The 21,799-nt window shown below is 36.4% G+C and overlaps 1 protein-coding gene and 1 long non-coding RNA gene across 4 annotated transcripts in view; both read left to right on the top strand.

Moving 5' to 3' along the window:
- LOC125145851 overlaps positions 1-846 on the top strand; it is a 4,481-nt gene extending 3,635 nt beyond the window's left edge. The window contains exon 2 of the long non-coding RNA XR_007144313.1: positions 389-846. This is a non-coding gene — a long non-coding RNA (uncharacterized LOC125145851). The remainder of the gene's footprint in view (positions 1-388) is intronic.
- A 676-nt stretch (positions 847-1,522) lies between these two features.
- gas2b (growth arrest-specific 2b) lies at positions 1,523-21,170 on the top strand. 3 transcript variants are annotated; one of them, XM_047800823.1, is made up of 8 exons: positions 1,523-1,631; positions 8,592-8,737; positions 10,648-10,757; positions 11,406-11,547; positions 14,569-14,632; positions 15,247-15,712; positions 15,790-15,897; positions 20,284-21,170. In XM_047800823.1, exons 2-8 carry the CDS (start codon positions 8,593-8,595, stop codon positions 20,488-20,490), a joined length of 1,242 nt encoding a protein of 413 aa, XP_047656779.1. In that variant the 5' UTR covers positions 1,523-1,631; position 8,592; the 3' UTR covers positions 20,491-21,170. The 3 variants fall into 3 exon arrangements, with proteins under 3 accessions (XP_047656779.1, XP_047656783.1, XP_047656776.1); XM_047800827.1 differs by lacking the exons at positions 1,523-1,631; positions 20,284-21,170 and adding exons at positions 2,180-2,784; positions 17,657-18,581; XM_047800820.1 differs by lacking the exon at positions 1,523-1,631 and adding an exon at positions 2,183-2,784 and having other exon boundaries at positions 20,284-21,168.
- Positions 21,171-21,799: the final 629 nt, after the last annotated feature.

Here is a 21,799-nt window from a genome sequence, read left to right as displayed (position 1 = left end):
TTCCATCTAAGGGTTTTTTTCCTCCCCACAGTCACCTGAGTCACCTCAGACTTGCTCATTGGAGATAAAAACAAACACATTTAAATATATATAATATTAATCTTGATTTTTTTTGGTAATATATATTCATCTTTATAATAACCTTTAGTTTTATGTTTATGTTCTATAAAGCTGCTTTGAGGCAACATCAATTGTTAAAAGCGCTATAGAAATATATTTGAATTGAATTGAAAATAGAATAGAATTGAAAATTTAAATTTGAATAAAATTTGAATTGAATTAAATATGTTTGCATTTTAAAAGGTAAACCCTGTTTTAATAAATACAGAATGGTGAATATGTTGAATCTGAATTCCTGATGCGATATAAAATGTTTACATTTTTCCAGGTTATAAATGCTGCAGGTGGATTTGGATTTAGTTGCATTCAGGGGTGGATCCATCTGATCAAGCACGACTCCTCGTGACCCCCGGGACCAATTTGGGCTCCGCACCTACAGCACGCGCCGGGTGATCCGCGTATTTTACATTGTTTGGTTGTCCAGGAAACGCGCGACGCCGCCATCTGTCACGTCCACGCGTGCCGCTGATCTCCATCGGACTCTCGTGTATCACTAAAACAATATTTAGTGGCCAAATGAAGATGAAGAGCACCAGCGATAAAAGTGGGCTTTATTGCACAGAGCTGGTGCACACAAAAAGAAAAAAACAAAAAACAAACAACAAAAAAACGAATAAATAAAAACTGAAGTCAACATTTAAATATAAAAATCTAGTTTCACTAGAACTGCATGTTGCAGTAAATATATTATTGTGGCTTAAGTGAAATAAACAGTGATGAACACTGCTCTCTGCTGGCAAATTTAATATGTCTTCAGTGCGCCATCCACACACAGGTCTTCTGTAAAACACATTTTCTCCACACAGATACGAACACATTGATACACCATATGGTCAAAATGTTTGCTGATACCAGAGCATCTCACCCATATTTGAGCCTTCCCCAAACAACTGAAGATACTGAGTGAAATAAAAGGCCCAAACCTATACCAGCAAAACAATGTCCCTGTGCACAAAGCAAGATCCATAAAGGCATGGCTTGCCAAGGTTAGTGTAGAACAGGTGATATGGTGATAGAGATACGGGTGTGTGATAGTCAGATATCCACAAAGCTTTGGAAATATACATTTATATTTATGGAGTTTAGCAGGCATTACTTGTCTGCCATTTAGTGTGTGTTCCTATGAATAGTTACTATTTTGTGGAAGGAAAATTTTTCATTCATTCATTCAAACACCTCAGTGGACCATCCCATCATACACAGACACAGAGTAAAATAAAATATTTAAATAAACACAGGACAACATGCAACCAAAGACCAAGCATGCTAGAGGTGAAATGTATCAGACTGTAAGTGTAACATGTAGATTAAGATATGAGCAATAGAGCTGATGTGCTAAAATCATATAAACAGATGAATTTTAAATGATTTTTAAGAACTTCTCCAGGAAATTCTCCAGGACATAGCTCCAGGACATCTCAGATTAAAGGCCCTGCTCAGCTCTATTGAGGACTTGGATCAGCACTAAAAGGACTCTGAGCACACAACTGATGTCAGAAATTAAAGACCAGGTAGTTTATATGCTTATGTGTTGTACACTCAATAGACACCTCTATTGGTATTTGTATACAAATACTGAGTACATATTTTACATTAATTACATGCACATTTTGTCATCACATTTCTACCTGATGAATCAACAAAAAGCGTCTACCATGGAACACCACTCAACACCATCCTTAACACAAAGGTGACAATGATGTTGCATGTTAGTACTGGTGTGAGGTGATTGTCAAGAGACAAATCAACAAGAGACTCAAATGGCTGCAAAATGATGTGTAATAAAGCTATGTGCTATTGAAATGAGTGAATCGATACTTTACATTGATACATGATCAATGCATCATGGACATTCAGTTAAACACGATATAGAATAACTGAAGCTTCCTTCACTTGCTGGAAGGTTGGCACTGTTTTGCAAAGTCGGACCCTTAATTAGTTAATTAATTGATTGATTGATTGATTGATTGAATATTTAATTTGCAGCCTGATCTATTTTGGTATCTACCTAATGTGTCCTCCCTAATGTGAAAATGTATGCAATGAAACAAACGATTACACACAGATTTTCTGTAATTAACATAAAATCCGGAATTAAAATCGTTTCTGGAGCTTGCACGTGGAATAAAAACGATTATCTTTGAAAAAGTAGAAAGCAGGACACAGTCACAAATGTGTTCTAAAATAGCTTATAGCGACGTTTAATTATATTTAAATAATTAATATATAGAATAAAAAAAAATCTGATGTTCACGTTTATTAAATTATCATTGCTTTATGTACAAAATAAGTCATTATATCCAAGTATTGGGCTTGATATTTCAGTGAAAAGTGAACAAAAAAGGTGAAAAGGTGATAACACATAACTTTACAGCCCTCTCAAGTGCACTCCGTTTTAGATCACTTCCTCAAAGCGCGTGATTGTGGCTGCGTCCCAAACTGCACACTTCTCTACTACAAAGTGTCCTGTTAAAACCATAGTTACCATAGGTAACCTGCCTATTTTGCTGTATTATGCACGCGGTTTGAGACAGAGGCAGTGAGATTTGGTTGAGAAAAGCACCATAGACTCTTACAGCTGTGTGAGGAGAAACCTGGACATTCTGGCAGTGTGTTGGAAAGGCAAACTGGCTGGAGTTACGCATAGCTGAGGACTTGAGCAAAGTAAGTCTTGCACAGCTATCTGTAAATAAACCACAGTCATTTAGCTAGATTCAAATGGTGATTTATTGGAATAGTGAAAACATGTACTTTATGTACTTTATACATGTTTTATACTTTATACTTTTTTTACTCCTTGTACATGTACAAGGAGTAAAAAAAGATAGGTAAAATAATAAGTAAAAAAGATATGTAGTGCAAAAATGTTAACTCTATAGGAAATGCAGTTTAGACATACAGTATAGCAGTATTCTGTACTCTAAAAGTTAAGTACAATAGTTTGCTTACCCTAATGACAAAACGACGAAAACAATATTATTTATATTATTTATAGGACACAGAGAAGAAGATGTTTATTGTATTATGTACAAGATATATTTTTTAATTGTCAGATATAGATATGGAAAGAATGTTTTAGATATTAATGATGAAAAAAACTTTAAACATATATGTATGTCTGAACATTTTTTGTAATGGTTTACTTGAATTCCTGAGTCATGGTACAAAACTTGCTTGAGAAAACAGTCAGTCTGTTCTCGGTTTCTTTGGATCTCTTGGTGACAAAATCGATCTTTTAGTGACTGTGTTATCACACTTGTATGTCCCACATCTTGAACAATTGCTTGCAACAGCGTCATGGTTCTTATATGATAGATCATTCTTTTAATCACTCAAGTTTATTTGTTCTTTTTTTTAGTCCTGTCTGTAGGAGATTAGTGCAGGATCCTTAAAAAAATTTTAAATGATAATTTTAATAGACATTTTTATTATTCCTATTAATTACTAATTCTGGATTTGTCTGTTTGTATGTTGGATGTTTGTATGTTTTAAAGGCAGTGGGTAAAAAGTCACAGAGATCACACCTTTTCTTATTTCTGATGTTTGATGTGAACTTTTCATGAAGCTCTTAGTCTGTATCTGCATTGCAATGCTGCCACATGATAAGCTAAAGAATCATATACTAAAGAAATGCAGAACTATGTCTGTGAATGCATTGGTTGCTGCTAATTTAGGTTAAAATCTGAACCATATATGATACTACACTAGACAATCAGGGTAATGTTTGCAGTCCATATACACTTAGGTTTAAAGGAGTTTATATTTTGTATAGTATTATCTTTTTTATTTTTAAATATGTTTTACTTAATTTGTAATTTATGCACAGTGGTATCATTCAAGGATCATAAAAAGGGTATGAAGCTGATAATGAGTATTATAAATCTGTAGGAGCTGCAAGGTGTGAAAATCAAGCTCACTGTGATATAGTTTCACATACACTGTCAGAGTCAGTATGGTCATTATTGATTTCTTTCATAACAGTTCAAGTTCCTGCAAAATATAAGTTTTAGTAAATTTGTTATTGGAACAGGTTGTGTTATGTAACCTGGATACAACCTTATTTCTCTGTAGTTTACATAGAGCACAATGTGCCACAATGCTCAGGGCTCTTTCACAGTATTTAACCCGAGGGGTTTCGTGTTGTGATTTGGAGTAAGCTTTTATTCTCACAGACCATTCAAAAATATAAAAGAAATCATTATTTACCTAGTCTCTCAAATGGCTTTCCAAAAAGAGTAATGAGTTACGAACATCTTGTAAATCTTATGTACTGTATATATTACTGTAACTGATTGGAGAGGTGCAGTAGGTGACAGTATTTGATATGTCTTTTAGATGTACATTTAACTTTTTCTTTTTTACATAAAGTCAAAGTTCTTCATATCTAGAGCTTCACAATAATGGCTACTGATAATCATGATTATTTTATACTGAAATAAGGCTCATTTATTACTACAACAGTAAACTACAACAGTAACTACAACAGTAATCTTCTCTTTATCATTATAACTATATGTTCAATTTGTTAAATCCAGAAAACTAAGACTCCTCCTTAGTCACATTAATTTGCGGAAGTGAGCAGAAGTTTCTCTCAACTGACTATAAAACAGAAGTTTTCCTCAGAAGTGCTCTAAACCCTAGTCGCGATCAGCTGCCTGAAGCTAGGAAGTCATGACATGCTTTTTGATTCCTTGTTAGAGGTTTGCCACTTGGTTTCTTAGCATAAGTCATAAGGATACATTGGGATGCATTAAACAGTTTTCAAATTTCTAACATACAACTCAGGGCAAGTCGTGGCTTAATGGTTAGAGAGTCTGACTCGTTATCCTAAGGTTGTGGGTTCGAGTCTCGGGCCGGCCACGACTGAGCCCTTGAGCAAGGCACCGAACCCCCCAACTGCTCCCCGGGTGCCGCAGCATAAATGGCTGCCCACTGCTCCGGGTGTGTGTTCACTGCTGTGTATATGTGTGCACTTTGGATGGGTCAAATGCAGAGTCACCATTCTTAGCCATATGTCACGTCACTTTCACTTTCAAATAATAATCATAACTTAATAATAATAGATGTTAAGAGTAAGGTGGTGTTATAAATTAAAATTGTTCAAGCCAATGGATCATCTGGTCTTTTGCAACATGCGCAGCATTGAATGTTAGCAGAATAGACATTTATATTTGCTACATAAACTGAAGCTAATAATATATACACTAGTAATGGATTTATAAACTGTCTTGGTCTTCAGTGTTAGCACTTTGCTAAAAACAATGATAAAGGCATTCCCTTAGGTTTTCTACCATGCAAAAGTCTTAAAGATGGAAAGGGATTTACTTTTTGGTAAGGTTGTGGTTTCATGTCTTATTAACATGAAGAGAGGGAGAAACAGAGACTGGCAAAGTCTCTGAGTATTTATAGCTGCTGTATCATAAGTAATAACAGAGACTAAATTATTTCAGCAACAAAAAGTGTGAGGAGTCTTTTGTTTTTATTAATACACTGATAGATTGTTTTAATATAAGTGGAATAAAACACATTAGGATGTGTTGATACATGAATGACTTATAAACAGATCTTCCAAATAATATGCCCATGATTCATAACTTGATTTTCTTTTAGATGCATTACCATTCACACTTCAAATATGAGTATGACAGCCTCTAAAAGAGGTTTTGGATCACAACACATTCATTATGTAGGAATATATCCCATTTACACCATTAATACCAGGTTTGAAGAAGGTCTGTGTGTTTATCAGATAAATATATTCCTCCATTATACAGTACATAGTTTTTTTTTTTCTAATGGTTGCAGTAAAACATCCCCAGTTCTTTTCTTTGTTTTCTTCTAGGTTGTTGTAGTTTGTCTGCTACTCTATAGTGCTCTTGCCCCTACATGTACTTTAAACATTTGTGTGTATGGACACAGAGGCTCTTTATGTGTGTTGGTTGGGTTAAAAGTCTTCTGCCTGTACTCTTGTCCATGCTGAGCCAGGCATCAGTCTAGGTGCGAATGTAGCACCTGTATGCTGTGTCTCTACTGTGTGCGCTTCCCATGCCCTGTCGGCTGGTCAGAGTTTGGCTTGGACACATGTCAAAATGGTCTTACGTTTCTTATTCATCTTGTTTAAATCTGATTTTGTTCTCGTTGCTTTCTGTCAGTACTGTTCAGTCCGGCTGAATGTATGTAATGAATGCATTTTGAATGCACAGTTTTCCTTTTCATTTCCATGAATTATAAAATAAACTCGGCATATTAAAGCTCTGTCAAATTCCAGTTCTGATAGATCCAGTCACTAGAGAAATCACAGGTTTATATTAATGCACTCGGTATGTTTTAACAGTTATACACAGTAACCTGGATGGTGGGTATTCCATGTAATATAATATGATAATATAAAATTTTATTTTGTAAGGAAACATTTCTAATAGTTGACATTTAAACTTATGTTTTTTTCTTGTGTGTTTTTTTAAAAAGGCAATCTTTTAATTTACCTTTTTTGGGATGAGTGTTTAGTGCAATGCTTTTTTTTAAAAACTGTTCTTGGATAGAAGATGGAAGGATGGAAGAAATAGGAAAGCTGGATTATTTTTATCCAATTAACTTAACAAGAGAGAAAAGCAAGAGGTTGCTAACTAAGTGTTAACAGGAACCTTGTCTAGAACACTAAATGTACCTTTTACTGGGCAAGACGTAAATCATTACTTTCTTTAAAAAAAATTGCTGCAGTATAAGTGGAATATAACACTTGAGATAAAATCATAAACTTTTTCTAAGATTATGAAACTTCGTCTTTTATATTTTGTTTGATCTGAGAATCGATTCAAGAGCTGATCTGTGGTGATAAAAGATAAAATTTTCAAACATTCCTCTGCTGAGAGTTAAAGGTTTTTCTCCCCTATCCAGTGCCTAAAAATAAAGGACCAAAGCTTTAAAATCTCTGTCTGTATCTCTGTGATTCTTATAGCTTTTAGTTTGCCTGTATTTATATAGCCGTATTGTTGCAGCATTACCCCTATCCTCCTGCTCACTATCTGTAGATAGGAATCTGTGTTGACTTAGGTCATTAGAGTCTTATTGCAAGTTGAGTAGGCTCGTCATCTCTCCTTGAAGTTTTACACATCATGAGGGTGTTTGTTAACTTCATGCTTGACTGTGCTCATACATATCTACATCTTTGTCCTCTGTTCACTGCAGCAAGTAATCTATAGGCTTTAAGAAAATAAATGAAGGCATGAAATGTCTGCTCCTGTTTGGATCTCACACATCTGCTCCACAGGTGTCTGCCTTCTTTTCCCAGCCTGTTGAAAGCTCAGTTACATGAAGTAGGAAAATAATTTGCTATATACATTAAGACCCCCATGATGAATGGTTGTCTGAGTATGGGAGAAATTACTCGAATAAGTAGGCGTCATTTGTTAGGAATTGGCATAGATCTTATCCAGTAAATCTTTTCCTAATGAATAGGAACACTGAAGCAGGTATTTGTGTGTTTTGCTGAAGCGAGGCTTGTGTATATTTTTGTAATATGGGAAACTGCAGATGTTTTATTGCTACACATGTTGTGTTACAGCTTAAGAGCTATCAGATTTTCCACACTTGTTCTTAAGCTGTTAAAAAAGATGTATAAAGGTCAGGTCCCTGCTTTACATATCCCTCATTTTCACAGTTAATGAGTGTTAAGAATCACACAGATGGACCCTTTTATTACTCCCAAATTTTTATATCCTGCTTTCTGTAGCAGCTTGTAGTGCAGCATGTTCAGATTCTACAGTATGTCTGGCTCATTAGACATAGAATAAACCTGAGCATGGTCTGATCAGACAGTAGCCCACTGAGAAAAGCACAGACATGTTACCAGCATGCGTCCATACCCAAGCCAAAAAGGACTTCAATTCAATCCTTACATTGTTGTATGTAAAGCCATGAGTTATTTTTTTATGAAATCAGACAAATTCTGTTTGTTCTTTCAGCTCCATAGGCTTACAATAAACAGTGTGTAGCTCTCTCAATAATCACTTTACAGTTTTACGATGAAACCAGTAACATAGTTACAGAAAATACAGGGTGGCTTTCAATGCGATCATTGTATGTACAGAAGCAGCCTTAAAACGGTCTAAATGTCAGCATGGAAAACAGAAACAAATTATTTTTATCATATTAATTTTTCTGTGAAGCTGAACTGTATCTATCTGTCCTCCTTTCGATTCAATTATATTTTATATATTTATTTTTTGTCCTAAAAAGCAAAAGCATTTATATTATTCAATAATACAGATTTGACTAAATACACACTATGTACTGATATAAAGTATTTATTTATATATTATTTTAAATACTCCTACTAAAATGACACAGGCATACGTATGACTGGTGTATTACTGCTAGCATGATATCAGACATTTGAATCATTCTATAACATTATTGTGTGTATATATGTGTATTAAAGCAGGTCTTGCCCTGTGTGGGTTGTGTTTCAGGATGTATGGGCCCTTCAGTGTGCGTCGGGAGCGCGTTCCTGACCTCTCCTGCCTGCATCAGTACAGTGAGTGGCTGGCCAGCAGGCATGAAGCCAGCCTACTTCCCATGAAGGAAGACCTTGCTCTGTGGCTCAACACTATTCTGGGTAAGGAAGTGAAATTCAGAGTAGCATGCAGTATGATAGGGATAGTTTATTAATAATCTTTCTAAACATTTTGTGTGCATACCAGTAGACATAGTTAGTTGCATCAAGAAGATGTAGTTAAAAGTACAGCTGAGGTTGCTTTGAAACTCAAAACTCAAACAAATAAAGCTCCTCCCTTTACAGTTTCCTATAAAGCAATGAGCCAAAAAAAAAACCCACCAAAAAACATTTCAGCAACAAAACGTCTAAAGATATGTAAGGTAGGGTGGGATATGAATTGACAGACAGTATAACTGACAGGAAAGTAAAGATGTTGGTGGTCTGTTTCTCGGTGCAAATGGTGACAGCTGATAATATTTTTTATTAAAAAAAAAAGTGTTAAACAGTGTGATCAGACTTAAAAATCACATTCACCTCCTTTAAATTCTACATAAAAACAAGCTGTTGAATACGGATTATCTCAAATCATAGCCAGTATCTGATGATTTACAGGTCAGGACAAAATAACCCAAACTGCCTAAATTCTCCTGCATGTCGCATTAATGCAAAACATCTGCAGGCATTCTAACACCCATATTTGCTTTTTTCAAATAAACCAGGACTTATTGCTTTGGCACCAAGAAACGGTTGTAAGGTTGAGGGAGTTAGAAGCAAGTATATTATTAGAAACAGAAAAACCCCAGACAGATGCAGAAAAGCCTGTTGGTCATTTTGCATACAGACCATGAGGCATATTTACATATTATCTTATTCAAACTCCAGAGGCCTCATTGTAGATGCAAACAAACAACCATCCTAGTTCTCCTGAACCACATACACTTATACACTACGTACCTCCCTTTTCTGGGACACTCTTTCTATTCCGGGATGATCTCATATTTCTGGTATGTCCATGGGGGTACAGTACACTGCAGGAGGGCACTTAGTTTCATTACCAGCATCTCCCTCTCTCTCTGAGAGGAAGCAGTTAATCGCTATCCGCATCATTCTGTACACCGGTGACTGTTTACGCGGTTGGTTTTGTTGTGGTTTGCCTTCTTTGATGCCTCCTAGGCACTGCCTCTTCATCCTCTATGTACAGCTCCGGTGTTTGACACCCAGTTCCTGTGTGTGTACACTTAACACTCAGGGCTTAGATTCCCTCTGCATGGTTGTGAGAAGGTGTGGGGCAGGGGGGTGATGCTTGCAGTCAACGTATTTAGTGGATGTTTCTGAGCACCTGTGAGTGTGCCCGAGGCAGAGGAAGAATGCAACACTTCCTAGAGAGAAAGAGGTGGGAACAGGATTTATGGAGGAGAAAGTATTTAATAGCACCACACATACTGTGCCTGCACCTTTCCTATCTAACCTAATCTATTAACATACACAGTTGATAATGAGCAAAAAAAGAACAACATAACAAGAACAACAGCTTATTGCATTGGTTTGGATTACAGTTTCTTTAGTCTGTAAACTGATTTTTTAACTAAGTTACCGTTCAATTTGTTGACCACCCCTTTAACACACACCCCACAAGACAGTAGTTGTTTCTGGTAATGCCTATGACCATGGAAACATTTCAAGCACTTTTATATTCTTAGGATTTTTCATTTTTTTTAGCTGACTATGTATAAAATCAGAAGACCAAATGTGGCCCAAACATAACGTTTGTGGTTTGATTTTTTAGGGTTGGGGTCATAAAAACTCACTGATGTCTTAACCTTCTGGCAACAAATTATGGCTAAATCTCTGAAAAATGAAAAATACTGTTTCTTTTTTCACATGGTGACAAATAAATATATTTTTGTTTAAAAAAAAAAGTTAATTTCCAACACTGACTCTGTATATACAGTAGTTTCGATATAAACCTAAAGCTAAATACTTCAAGCTTTTACTTTTTTCTGAATCACCATGTCTGTTTAATTATCCAGGAATTAATATAACAGCAGAGACCTTCATGGACATGTTGGAGAATGGAGTTGTGCTCTGCCAGTTGGCTGAAGAGTTACAGGAGAGGATGATTCTAGCTAGCAATGACAAGGTGATTACACCAAAACACGTCTCCTAACCCTAACATGCAGCTCATGAACTACAGAGTAACTATTCCTTTGTCTATAAAAGGATTCAGATTAATGCTCTCAATATTTATTAAACTCTGTTTATTGAGCATGGCTTTCTTTGTGTTATTATACCAACAAAACTGTAAGAATGAACTGCATCCATGACACATCTCAGATGTTAGGAACGAAACTTTTCTGGTAATAGCCACACCTTTATCAAACTGTTGACAGTTATTCCTTGAATTATTTAGCTCTAAAATGGATGCAGAATATGAAAAGAACAAACAAACTAAAGAAAAGAGAGGATAAATTGTTCCTGCTTGGTTTTATCCCCCATCTTATGTGAGCCATCTGTGTGCTGTTCGCTGTGTTCCCTTTTACTGCTGCTTCTGTCGGCATCTCTTTTCATTATCTGTTCCGTGCTAAGAAAAAATAAATAATGATACTGAAAAGTTAAGAACATCTGCTTAAATGTGCTTATTGTAATATGTATAGAGAAACATTTTTGAGATGTTTACTGTGAGACCTTATTTCACATTATTTACTATTATACCTATTTATACCTATTGTAAATGTGTTAGTGATTAACAGCACATTATTGTTAAGCTTGTTTTCTGTGTGTTTTACAGCCCTTTATCCGGCGTGTTATTCACTGGAGAGCTGATGCAGCTCGCGGTTCATTTTTTGCCAGAGACAACGCAGCCAACTTCCTGTACTGGTGCCGTAAAATTGGCATAGGCTCATCCCATCTTTTTGAGTCAGAAGATCTGGGTTAGTATTTTAGAGATCTTTGAGAATTTTATATGAATAGAGATTCATGGTACTCTGTTTGCCTTCAAAATTAGCTTAGATCTGTTAATGCTTAATAAAAAAATTCTTAAATTCAACTTAATTTAATTTTATATGTAGATATCAACAATGTTGTCGGCTTTATGCAATTAACTAATTGGAGAGCAAATAATTTTATTAAAATATCAAAACCTGTAAGGTGGGACGGTGGCACACTGAGTCAATCCTGCTTACTGAGAATTTGCAGACGTCCTCCTACATCTCATATACACATCTTTAGGTGTGAATGATGGTGTGATTGTGTGTACATGGTGCCCTGTGATGAACTAACGGCCCATTCCAGGTGCATTAATCCTTTACACCCAGTGTTCCCCGGATAGGCTTCAGATACACTGTGATCCTAAACAAGATAAAGTGGTATTTAAATTAAATGTAAAGAGTTGTAGTGACAAACACAACCTGAGCAAGAATCACATGTTAATGTTGTATAAGAACCGTATTGTGCAGGTTCCCACTCCTCTTAAAAATAATCTAAGTTTGTTTCAAAGATTGACGAGACTCATTTTCATAACTGAGACATCTGACCATTTCACACACTCTTCATACTCACAGTACTGTTTCTCTGTCTCTGTCTTTCTTAATTTTTCTCTAACATGGATAGCATTCTATGTGTTTTCTAAATTAAGAAATGAATTAATTAATGAAGTCACATAAATAATGTATTTTGCTTAACATTTATACGAGGCACTGGCTTGGAGACAGATTCTCCCTCTCTACCTCCCTGCTTCTTGGTGTCACTCTTATTCTCTCTCTCTCTCTCTCTCTCTCTCTCTCTCTCTCTCTCTCTCTCTCTCTCTCTCTCTCTCTCTCTCTCTCACTCTTGCTCTCTCTCCGTTCCCTATCTATATCTCTGTCTCACTTTCCTCATACGAGTTCCACTGGGAATAAAGCTGAATGGCAGTTCAGTATCAGTAGGGCTTCTCATGACCCGTTCATCCGTGCTGTCATCGGACATGTTTGATGAGAAATATAGTGAAGAAAGAAAACAGAAAAAAAGGAGGATAGTATTGTTGGAATGAGAAATAAAACGAATGAAAAGCACAGGTTCAGCGGAAGGAAAGGATTAAATGTATGAAGAGAATAAGAAAGACATAAAGAGTCAATGTTCCAGTCCCTCAATACATGAAACTCTTTATAAATGTTGAATAGAAAAAGACCTTGTTTGGAAAAGATGTATAAAAAAATCCCTGTACTCATTCCTCCTATTAAATAAAGACAAATAAAACAATCGAACAATGAAACTTTTTTAGATTTAATACTATGAATTGCACTTAAGACCCGTTTCAATACAGATTCTTTACAAAAAAGAGAGAGTTAATCTTTATACATGAGTCATACTTCACTTAAATAGATAATACCGTGTTTGTTTTGCATGTGGGCTGCAAGACCTCAAAATCGAGTCAGACAAGAATATGCATTTTTTTTTGTTTGTTTTTTAACAGAACAAACTATTGAGAAACTGCTCTTTAGTTTTGAGCTTGCACAATGTTTTTTTAAAGATATGATACATTCTCAGGTATTTGGAGAACCGGCACAGCTTAAAAGAGAGTGGCTGGTTTTCTTCTTGTGCTTGTGATTGTCATCTTTTGATCATGTTGGTTGTCAGTGTGTGACCTTCTTTATCTTCCTGTGTTATTCACTTTTATTTTTATCCTGAGATCGTATGTTCATTTTAAAGACACTCTCTGAGATCTTTATCTACACATTCATTTTGAAGAAGTATTCTGTTTGAATGAGATGGAGGGAAGTAGAACAATGAGGTCAAGAAGGTGCAGGAGTTTAAGTATTTGGGGTCAACCATCTAGTGTGACGAGGAGTGTGGAAAAGAGGCAAAGAGGCGAGTGCAGGCGGATTGGAGCGGGTGGAGAAAAGTGTCAGGAGTGTTGTGTGACAGAAGAGTGTCAGCAGGAAAGGTGTACAAGACAGTAAGAGCAGATCTGCTGTATGGGTTAAAGACTGTAGCAGTGAGGAAAAGACATGAGGCAGAGATGGAGGTAGCAGAAATGGGGATATTGAGGTTCTCTTTAGGAGTGATGATGATGGACAGGATTAGGAGCGAGCACATCAGAGGGACAGCTCAAGTCGGCTGTTTTGGGGACAAGGTCAGAGAGGGTAGATTGAGATGGTTTGGACATGTACAGAGGAGGGAGAAAAAGTTGCACAGAGACTTGAGGGAGGTTTCATGTAAACAGAATAATAGTGTGCAATTGTTGACATGGTGATGTAATAAGGAGACTTTTTTTTAGCAATTATGGAAGTCTCTAGTATCAGTCCATTGTCAGAGGTGAAGTGGTCAGTAAAACACCCTGTCCTGAAGACCATAGAAAATTCTTCAGGACAGGGTGTTTTTCAGTGTACTGTGTTTTTTTTTTGGCAACAAGAAAAGCTATATTTATGTCATGACATTAATTTCAGAGACTTTTTATGAGGTTCACACTTTCAACAAACACCATTTTCCAGAACACATTGCAGCCTCCAAACATGACCGCCCTGAACTACACTCCCCAGAACACACTGCAATTAAACCACTCCCAGTCACCAGATTTTAACACACACCAGTTCCCAATCTCACACACACATATTTTCTTTAAAAAGAGACGTTCATTCTTGTAAATCTCATTTTGCACTGCACATCTGACTTTACAGGCTTTAATAGTCTGTGGTGTTTTTCTTTCTCCTGATTCTCCTGTTTTTGCTTTAGTCCTGAGGTTATTGTGATCACTTGACTTAAGCCTGAATTTGACCTTGTCCTATCTTATGATTTGAATTCGTTTGCATTTCTCTCATTAAATTTTTTTTTCCTTTAGTTTACCAACTATTGATTTATTTGTTCTAACCTCAGAATGACTTCCCACACATCTTTCCTCAGTGGCGTTTCAGTGGATTCAGTGATCCTCTTAAGTCAAATTTTCAGTCATTAATATGCAGTGTGTGTTTCTTTAGTTCTCCGAAGGCATCCACGTGATGTGTGCCTGTGCCTCATGCAGCTTGGGAGAATTGCCTCAAAGTAAGTCTTTTACTTACTTATAGATTTTTTCTTTTATATTTTGCTAAGAAAAACAGGATAAAAATATAATTTTTCAAGAGATATATGATATGCACTGTTTAGGATTCAACTATTTAAGCGTGATAAGCATTGTGTTACTACATTCCATAAAAATGGTGTATTTTGGTGTACGGAAGTATGTAGTTTAGCTGTTTTTATTGAAGTTCAAGATTTAATCTGGATTTAATCCAGTAGCACCTTGTCTTTAAAATATGCACATTAGTCTGACTGAAAGGGTTTCGGACAGTTTTTAGACAGGTGAATCAGTCATTAATCAGTTAATCAGTCGAGGTTCTAATCAGAGCTTGAGATTTATTCCCTAATTAATTAAACCGTTGTTAACATTTAAGTGGTACAACATAACATTTAAATTGCAATAAAACCTAAATAAACAAATCTTTGATTGCCTTTAAATTCCAGAAGCTGGCTAGCATAAATTAAAAACTTGCTAAGGTTGAAGATCAGCAGACACTACAACCTGCATCAGTGGCTTTTGGATTGTCTTTAATTTCACTGTGTAAAATTTGAGTGTGGTACAGTGACATATAATTCACTGAATGAATCAATCCTTACAGATATGGTATCGACCCACCTGGTCTGGTCAAACTGGAGAAAGAGATTGAGAAAGAAGAATTTGGTTCCATGTTCTTTGCTTCACCGTTTCACTCTCCCTCCAGTCCTCTTTTCTTTCACCCTGTTCTATCACCACCTCCTTCTTCCCCTCCTTGTATTTTTCCTGCCTCTCTCTCTCCATCCACACCACCTGCCTCTCCACCTTCATCCCCTCCTCCAGACTTCACCTCTGCCCCAGTCCAGCAACCTGAACCTGAACCAGAACCAGAGCCCGAACCTGAACCCGAGCCTGAGCCTGCACCTGAGATCAAACCCGAACCTGAACCTGAACCTGAACCTGCACTTGAACCTAAGCATATTTCACCCAGTCCCTGGTCACCTGTTCAAACACCCACATCCACCCCAACCTCACGTCGCCTGAACAAATCCAATGGAAAAAAGAGCAAAGACAATCTACTGGATGATATAGTGAGTTGAAATGATTAACAAGCACAGTATTGTTGTTGTTTTTAATACATAGTACAAAACATTCTGTTCTGTTCAAGGTTCAGCAAATCTCAGAAGATCCACCATGCAGATGTGAGGTCAGGTTCTGCATTGAGAAACAGCCCAAAGGCCGTTACCGAATGGGTGATAAAGTGCTGTATGTGAGAGTAAGTGTGTCTCAGAGCTTTCCTCCTCTCTGCATAAGCACCTTTATTAGTAATGTTTTAAACATTTTTTTAAATAATCACGATAAATAAACCAATATGAATGAACCTAAATTAATTTACATGTTACTACATGTAATTGGTTGTAAATAATGGCAATTACTATTCAGCTAGTTCACCACTACATCCAGGTTCATTTTTGTAGATCCAAGAGTTTATTACAGTATATGCCTTAAAATATGGAATACAAAGGTCAATGATTATTGTTAATGATCACAAACGCTGTAAACTATGATAGTTAATTCAAATTTAAAGCATTAGCAACATCTCTAATAGTGCTTTTCTTGTTGACATATTACTTTCTTGCATCCTTCTTAGATTTTGTTAGTTAGGACCCAGGTAAGAAATTCATTCAAAGGCAAACACTCACGGGAGCTTGGGTTGCCTGGCAACATGAAGAAAAGGTTCACACATTTTGAATAGTAGAGAGAAAAACCTTCTGACTGACCAATAGATAAAATCAGATGGTGTGCCCTTTAACAAGCTTTCTCATAGTAGGTAAATATTGCAAAAAAAAGGGATGGCAAAAAGCAACCTCCGGGACAATGAATATTGTATCACTCATGAGGCCGGCATTAAAAAACACTTCAATGTGTTGTCACTTCAGGGGACATGCTCAAACCATTACATGCTCAATTGCACTTATCAGATGCCTCTTATTTAACTCACGCTATCTCTATGTGCTGTCCCAGTAATCAATACGTTAAACAGCCTATTTCCACTGGCAGCTTAACTTCAGCAGCATGCTCTATCGTGAACCTTCTTCTGAACTGACTACACACAGCTCCATGATAATCTAAACCTGATAAATATATGTTTTAGAAGACTCTGACATGTCAAAGCATATACTAATTAGGGAGACTGGTGCTTTTAGCTTTGCCTTGGTAAAGAACAGATCTGTGGCATACCTACATCAGTATGAGCTCCTGCTCAGCAACCAGAGATGACTGACATTGTGAGATCATTTAAAGCTACAAAAAGCAAAGACTAATTTTGTCTTCTTGGTATTGTATTCATTGTTATGCTACATTCTGTCTGGTCTCTGTGCTGTTAAAATATTAGCATTTTTTTTCTTTTCATATACTGAAAATCCTACAAGGATGTACATTCAGATCCAGAATTATTGGCACCCTTAATGTAAATAAGCAAAATTTGAATGTATAAACTATATGCATGCAGAGGATAAATTAATATATATATATATATATAAATAAATAAATAATGTAAAGTATATTATATATTTGATTTAGTAGAGAATTATAAAAATATAAAAAAAAAATAAAGAAATATATATTTTCTCCAGCTAATTTTTTATCTGAATGAAACCTTGCCTATTGTCTTTCAGGGTGCAGAATCATTTTAGACGTATTTGTTCATCTTTTCAAGCAAAAAAGATAAACAAAATACAACTAACCATCTACCTTGACTTTGGTGCTGTTTTGTATCTATATTAATGTGCTGTAGTTTTAGATTATCTTTGTACAGAATTTCACAGCTCCACCTTCCTGATCTATAGGAACAACGTTTTGTAGAATAACAAGTGTGTTTACAGCTTTATAGTATAACGTCATGCTGTACAAAGGAGCCAATTTATTGATTTTATTGCTGAAGTCATTAGCAGTGCGATTACTCAGAAAAGCTTGTTAAATGATGCTTTGGTCCTGCCCCTTCCTTTCTTTCTTTTCTGTGATTTCTCAATCAGACGAATCCTCCAGGGCTCCTGCACACTCTGCTATGGAGGAAAAGCTGCCTCTTTGTCACCTAGCCAATTAGCAGGAGATCCAGTGATAAGATAAGAGAGACACAGAAAGCGGTCTTCGTTTGCTCTCATGCATGAGGCTCCATCAGAAAGCTTTTAATACCATCTCTTATAGTATCCCTCTTTGAATAGGACTCTGTGGGAGATATATTTGATTTGCTTTTATTTCATGAATGAAAGACACAAATCCATTAGCTCGTTTGAATGGGTATGTTTCAAAAAGAAGCTCAGAAAGCAATGAGTAAAGCAGTTAATGGACATTAAGGAAATGTAACAATAATGGAGCCGTGAGAGCAGAAATCTACCTCATTCACGTGAATCAGAAACTCAGCAAGATCACAGATAGCTATCAGATATTTATAAGAGATTCTTACACCAGAGATATTGTCTTTAGTTCATCTATTTATTTTTCGGCACCTTTGTTCTTTACACCTTCATTCACGAAACAACAATAACAATAACAATAACAACAATAATAATAATAAGAAATTAATAAAAATTTCAAATCTCAAAATGCTTCTTTTACTTTCTTTAACATTACTTGCTTCTTATTAACAGATATTATGCTTGAATTACTGTCTTTTCCACTAGCTTTTCGGGTTTCCACCTGCTCAGTTTCTTCTCTAGCTCTGGGCTGTGTCTGCATTCACACCCCTAGTTCTGCAAAGTGATTAGACAAAAATAGACACAGAGATTGAGCAGTCTGTCTCCTGAATTAGAACATCTTTACTAGGCTGCATGTAATCCTTGGGGAGATATTCTACTCAACTTCTACTCAGTGCAGGAGTATATAAAAAGTGTGACTGCAGTCTGGCATCTAGTGGTTGTTACTCAAACTGCAGCCGAAAAGAAAGAAGGAGATGGAAAATAAACTGGAATCAGTTTCCACACCGGAGAATGGATTTGGAAAGGGAGTGGAGGATGGGAAGTGTGTTGGCATTGAACCAGAGCACTCATCGCTCAATATCTCAGTACACAACAACTCAGAATGCTGATCTGAATGCATTTACAGCCAGTGGTTGCTAAATGCTGTAAATGTTGCCAGCACAGTCTGTTCTTCTGTATGCCTGGGCAGAGCACAAGAAGACAGGAAAATATATAGATGCCATTCAATTATTTAATGAAGCTGTGAATTATTAAAGCGAAGGTCGGTATAAGAGTAAAACAAGCCACAATTTGCAGAGAATAAAAAAAAAAAAGAGATTTTGAAATGTAATACAAAATATATACCATTTAACATCTAGTGGTTTGGTTGAAATAAGAGATTCACAGTAATCCCCTTGATTTAATTCATGCCAGATTTGAGCAAACTGACAACTGTGACATGTTAATCACTTTCAGAGCAGCTGATAGACACAACACACGTATTAAAAACACCAGACCTGGCACGTATGTGTATGTGTGTGTATATCAGTCGATTAGGATTCATAGCAGACCATTGGGACTTGAAGTGGGAGGGGAACCCTGAAATAAATCTGCTTGTAATACCAGCAGTGGAACAGCTTTCTAATGAAGGGGTTATGTCCGATAGCGAGAGAGGAGAGTAGAAGGGTTTGGGGTGGGGTGTGTGTGTATGTGTGTGAGAGAGGAGGGGGGTCTGAATGTCTCTGGGGACAGAGGGGTATCTTCTGTGTCTTTCTTTTTTTTTTCTCCACCTTTCATTTTTCATCTCTGTGTCTGCTTTTTATTGTTCAACCGCTGTTGCCATGGCAGTACTTGCACTATGCTAGAGGGTGTTGGAGGTTTGTGTATCAGAGGTGTAAATTTGAAGAAAAGAAAAAAAAGGAGTCTGAATATGTGTTTGTGCAGGGGTGGGAGGGTGTATATATGTGTGCATGTGTGTGTGTGTGTGTGTGGTGGATTATTCTTAAGCTGGTGCTCAGCTGGTGCCATGAGGCAGTGTTTCATTAAACGTAATGAGATTTTGACAGTACACTCTCTCTTTCTCTCTCTCTCTCTCTCTCTCTCTCTCTCTCTCTCTCCCTCTCTCTCTCTCTCTCTCTCTCTCTCTCTCTCTCTCTCTCTCTCTCTCTCTCTCTCTCTCTCTCTCATTTACTGAAGCATAATGAGATGTAGGCTTTCAATATTTAATCTGTTCCGAAAGAAAGAGGCTTGTTCGAAGGGTCTCATTCTTCACTAAACACAAAATGGATGATTTTGACAACCACAGGGGCTTGAAGACAGGGTTCTGCAAATATAATGCATAGGCGACTCTAGAACAGACATTAATATATTAAATTATTTATCCAGAATTTATTATTATTGTTGTTGTTGTTGTTGTTATTATTGATGTTATTTATATTTCTTTAAAGCAATGTCCATTGTTAACTATTTGTGCCATACAAATAAAATGGAACTGAATATTTTTGAGCTTGAAATGTGACTTAATGATTAGAATTTGTTCAGTCCGTCAGTCCAACCATTAAAGTATCTTTTATCTCATAATTCCACAAAACCATTTCTCCCTCTCATGGCTGTTCTGCTCTTCAGTAAAGTTCCGAGCCTTAAGTCAGTCTTTACATATCCAATGTGATATATGATTTCTTTTTCTCTCTGTCTATTTTTTTCAGATGCTGAATGATAAGCATGTTATGGTGCGTGTTGGTGGAGGCTGGGAAACTCTCGGGACGTACTTGCTGAAGCATGATCCATGCAGGACAGCTTTGCTGAAATCCTGCAAACCTAATAGCAAGTCACACAGCACCAGGGAGTCACGGGACAGTTACCTGGATGTCGGCACGTCCTCACGCCTCAAAAAACAAATGTCACAGCCTTGATTTATGCAGAAGGTAACAGACAATCAATTAACAGTCATGTCTTGTACTGCTGCCTCTGCTTTGTTTCTGTACTGTTGGATTCTGGGTGGAGAAATCAACAGGTCAGGCTGAGACGTTGAACTGCAAGTGAAACTGATGGCCCAGGTGGCTTGAACACGGATTTGGCTTTAATACAATGGGAAAATATTTGTATAAGATATAAGTAAGTGCCTTGTTAAAATAACATATATTTGCTTTTGACCTAAAAAGCACAAGGGCAGCAATCTCTCTCTCGCTCTCTCGCTCTCTCTCTCTCTCTCTCTCTCTCTCTCTCTCTCTTTCTCATATGATTTTACTCGAGATTGTGTGAACAAAAGCACAAAAGCATACTTTAAACTCGTGTTTATCGAGTGTTTGATTTGTGGATCAAAAATTTATCATCTACAATGAATTGAGTTCACAAAAAAAAAACTTCAGTCTTTTGTTTCTTATGTCTAGCATCTGGATGAATATATAAAATTATGCATTTGAGTGGCCAATTACCTGTTTTTGTTTAAGAATATAATGCCCTAAGTATAAGAATATTTTTTTCTTAAATATGTATATTTCTAAATGTATATTTTATGTATGTGTATATATTACATAACCTTTTGGTACAAACAAAATGTACACTCAAAAATGTTACACAGTATTTACATTTTATTTCCTGGAAAATAAAAATCATATTAAAAAATGAACACAAGTCTCTCAATACATTGAAATAAATTCACCATAACAGTGTCATGCGAGACAATGAGTCCTGTGCTTCATGAAATAAATCCTTAGACCCCCAGATCACACAAAATGAAAATGGTGCTACTTCCGGTGACAAAATAAATGGTGGCAATTGTATAAATTTCAGTCGTTTAGCTGCTTGGTGATTCTGAACACGTACATTGTGCTTTTTCCGCTTGCTTGCAACGTTTTGTGTGCTAAGGATGTAGCTGTTTCTTATCAATTGCTTATTCGATAATTTTCTAATAATTCTTCAGATTTCTTCTGAAACATGTCAGAGCAAGAACCGCACCTGTGATTTTATACTCCTATTCAATCATGGCAAGTAATATTATTAATGTGCTTTTGTACATTCCATGTCTACATCATAAAATGTGCAAATCGGTGCACCCCATTTAAAAAAGCAGGCCTAAATCTGATGGGAATAAAATGTTGATGTCTTACATCCTCAAACCCGTTTTCTCATGAATTCAGTAGAGCTCTGTGTGTCTCACTCTGTTCATTACAGAGGAGTATAACTAGGGCAGGGACTATATACAGTATGAGACTGATATTT

Source organism: Tachysurus fulvidraco, chromosome 1, assembly GCF_022655615.1.
Source record: "Tachysurus fulvidraco isolate hzauxx_2018 chromosome 1, HZAU_PFXX_2.0, whole genome shotgun sequence".
Lineage (NCBI taxonomy): Eukaryota > Metazoa > Chordata > Actinopteri > Siluriformes > Bagridae > Tachysurus > Tachysurus fulvidraco.
The sequence above is the reverse complement of the archived record's forward strand: the minus strand, read 5'-3'. Positions and strand labels throughout refer to the sequence as shown.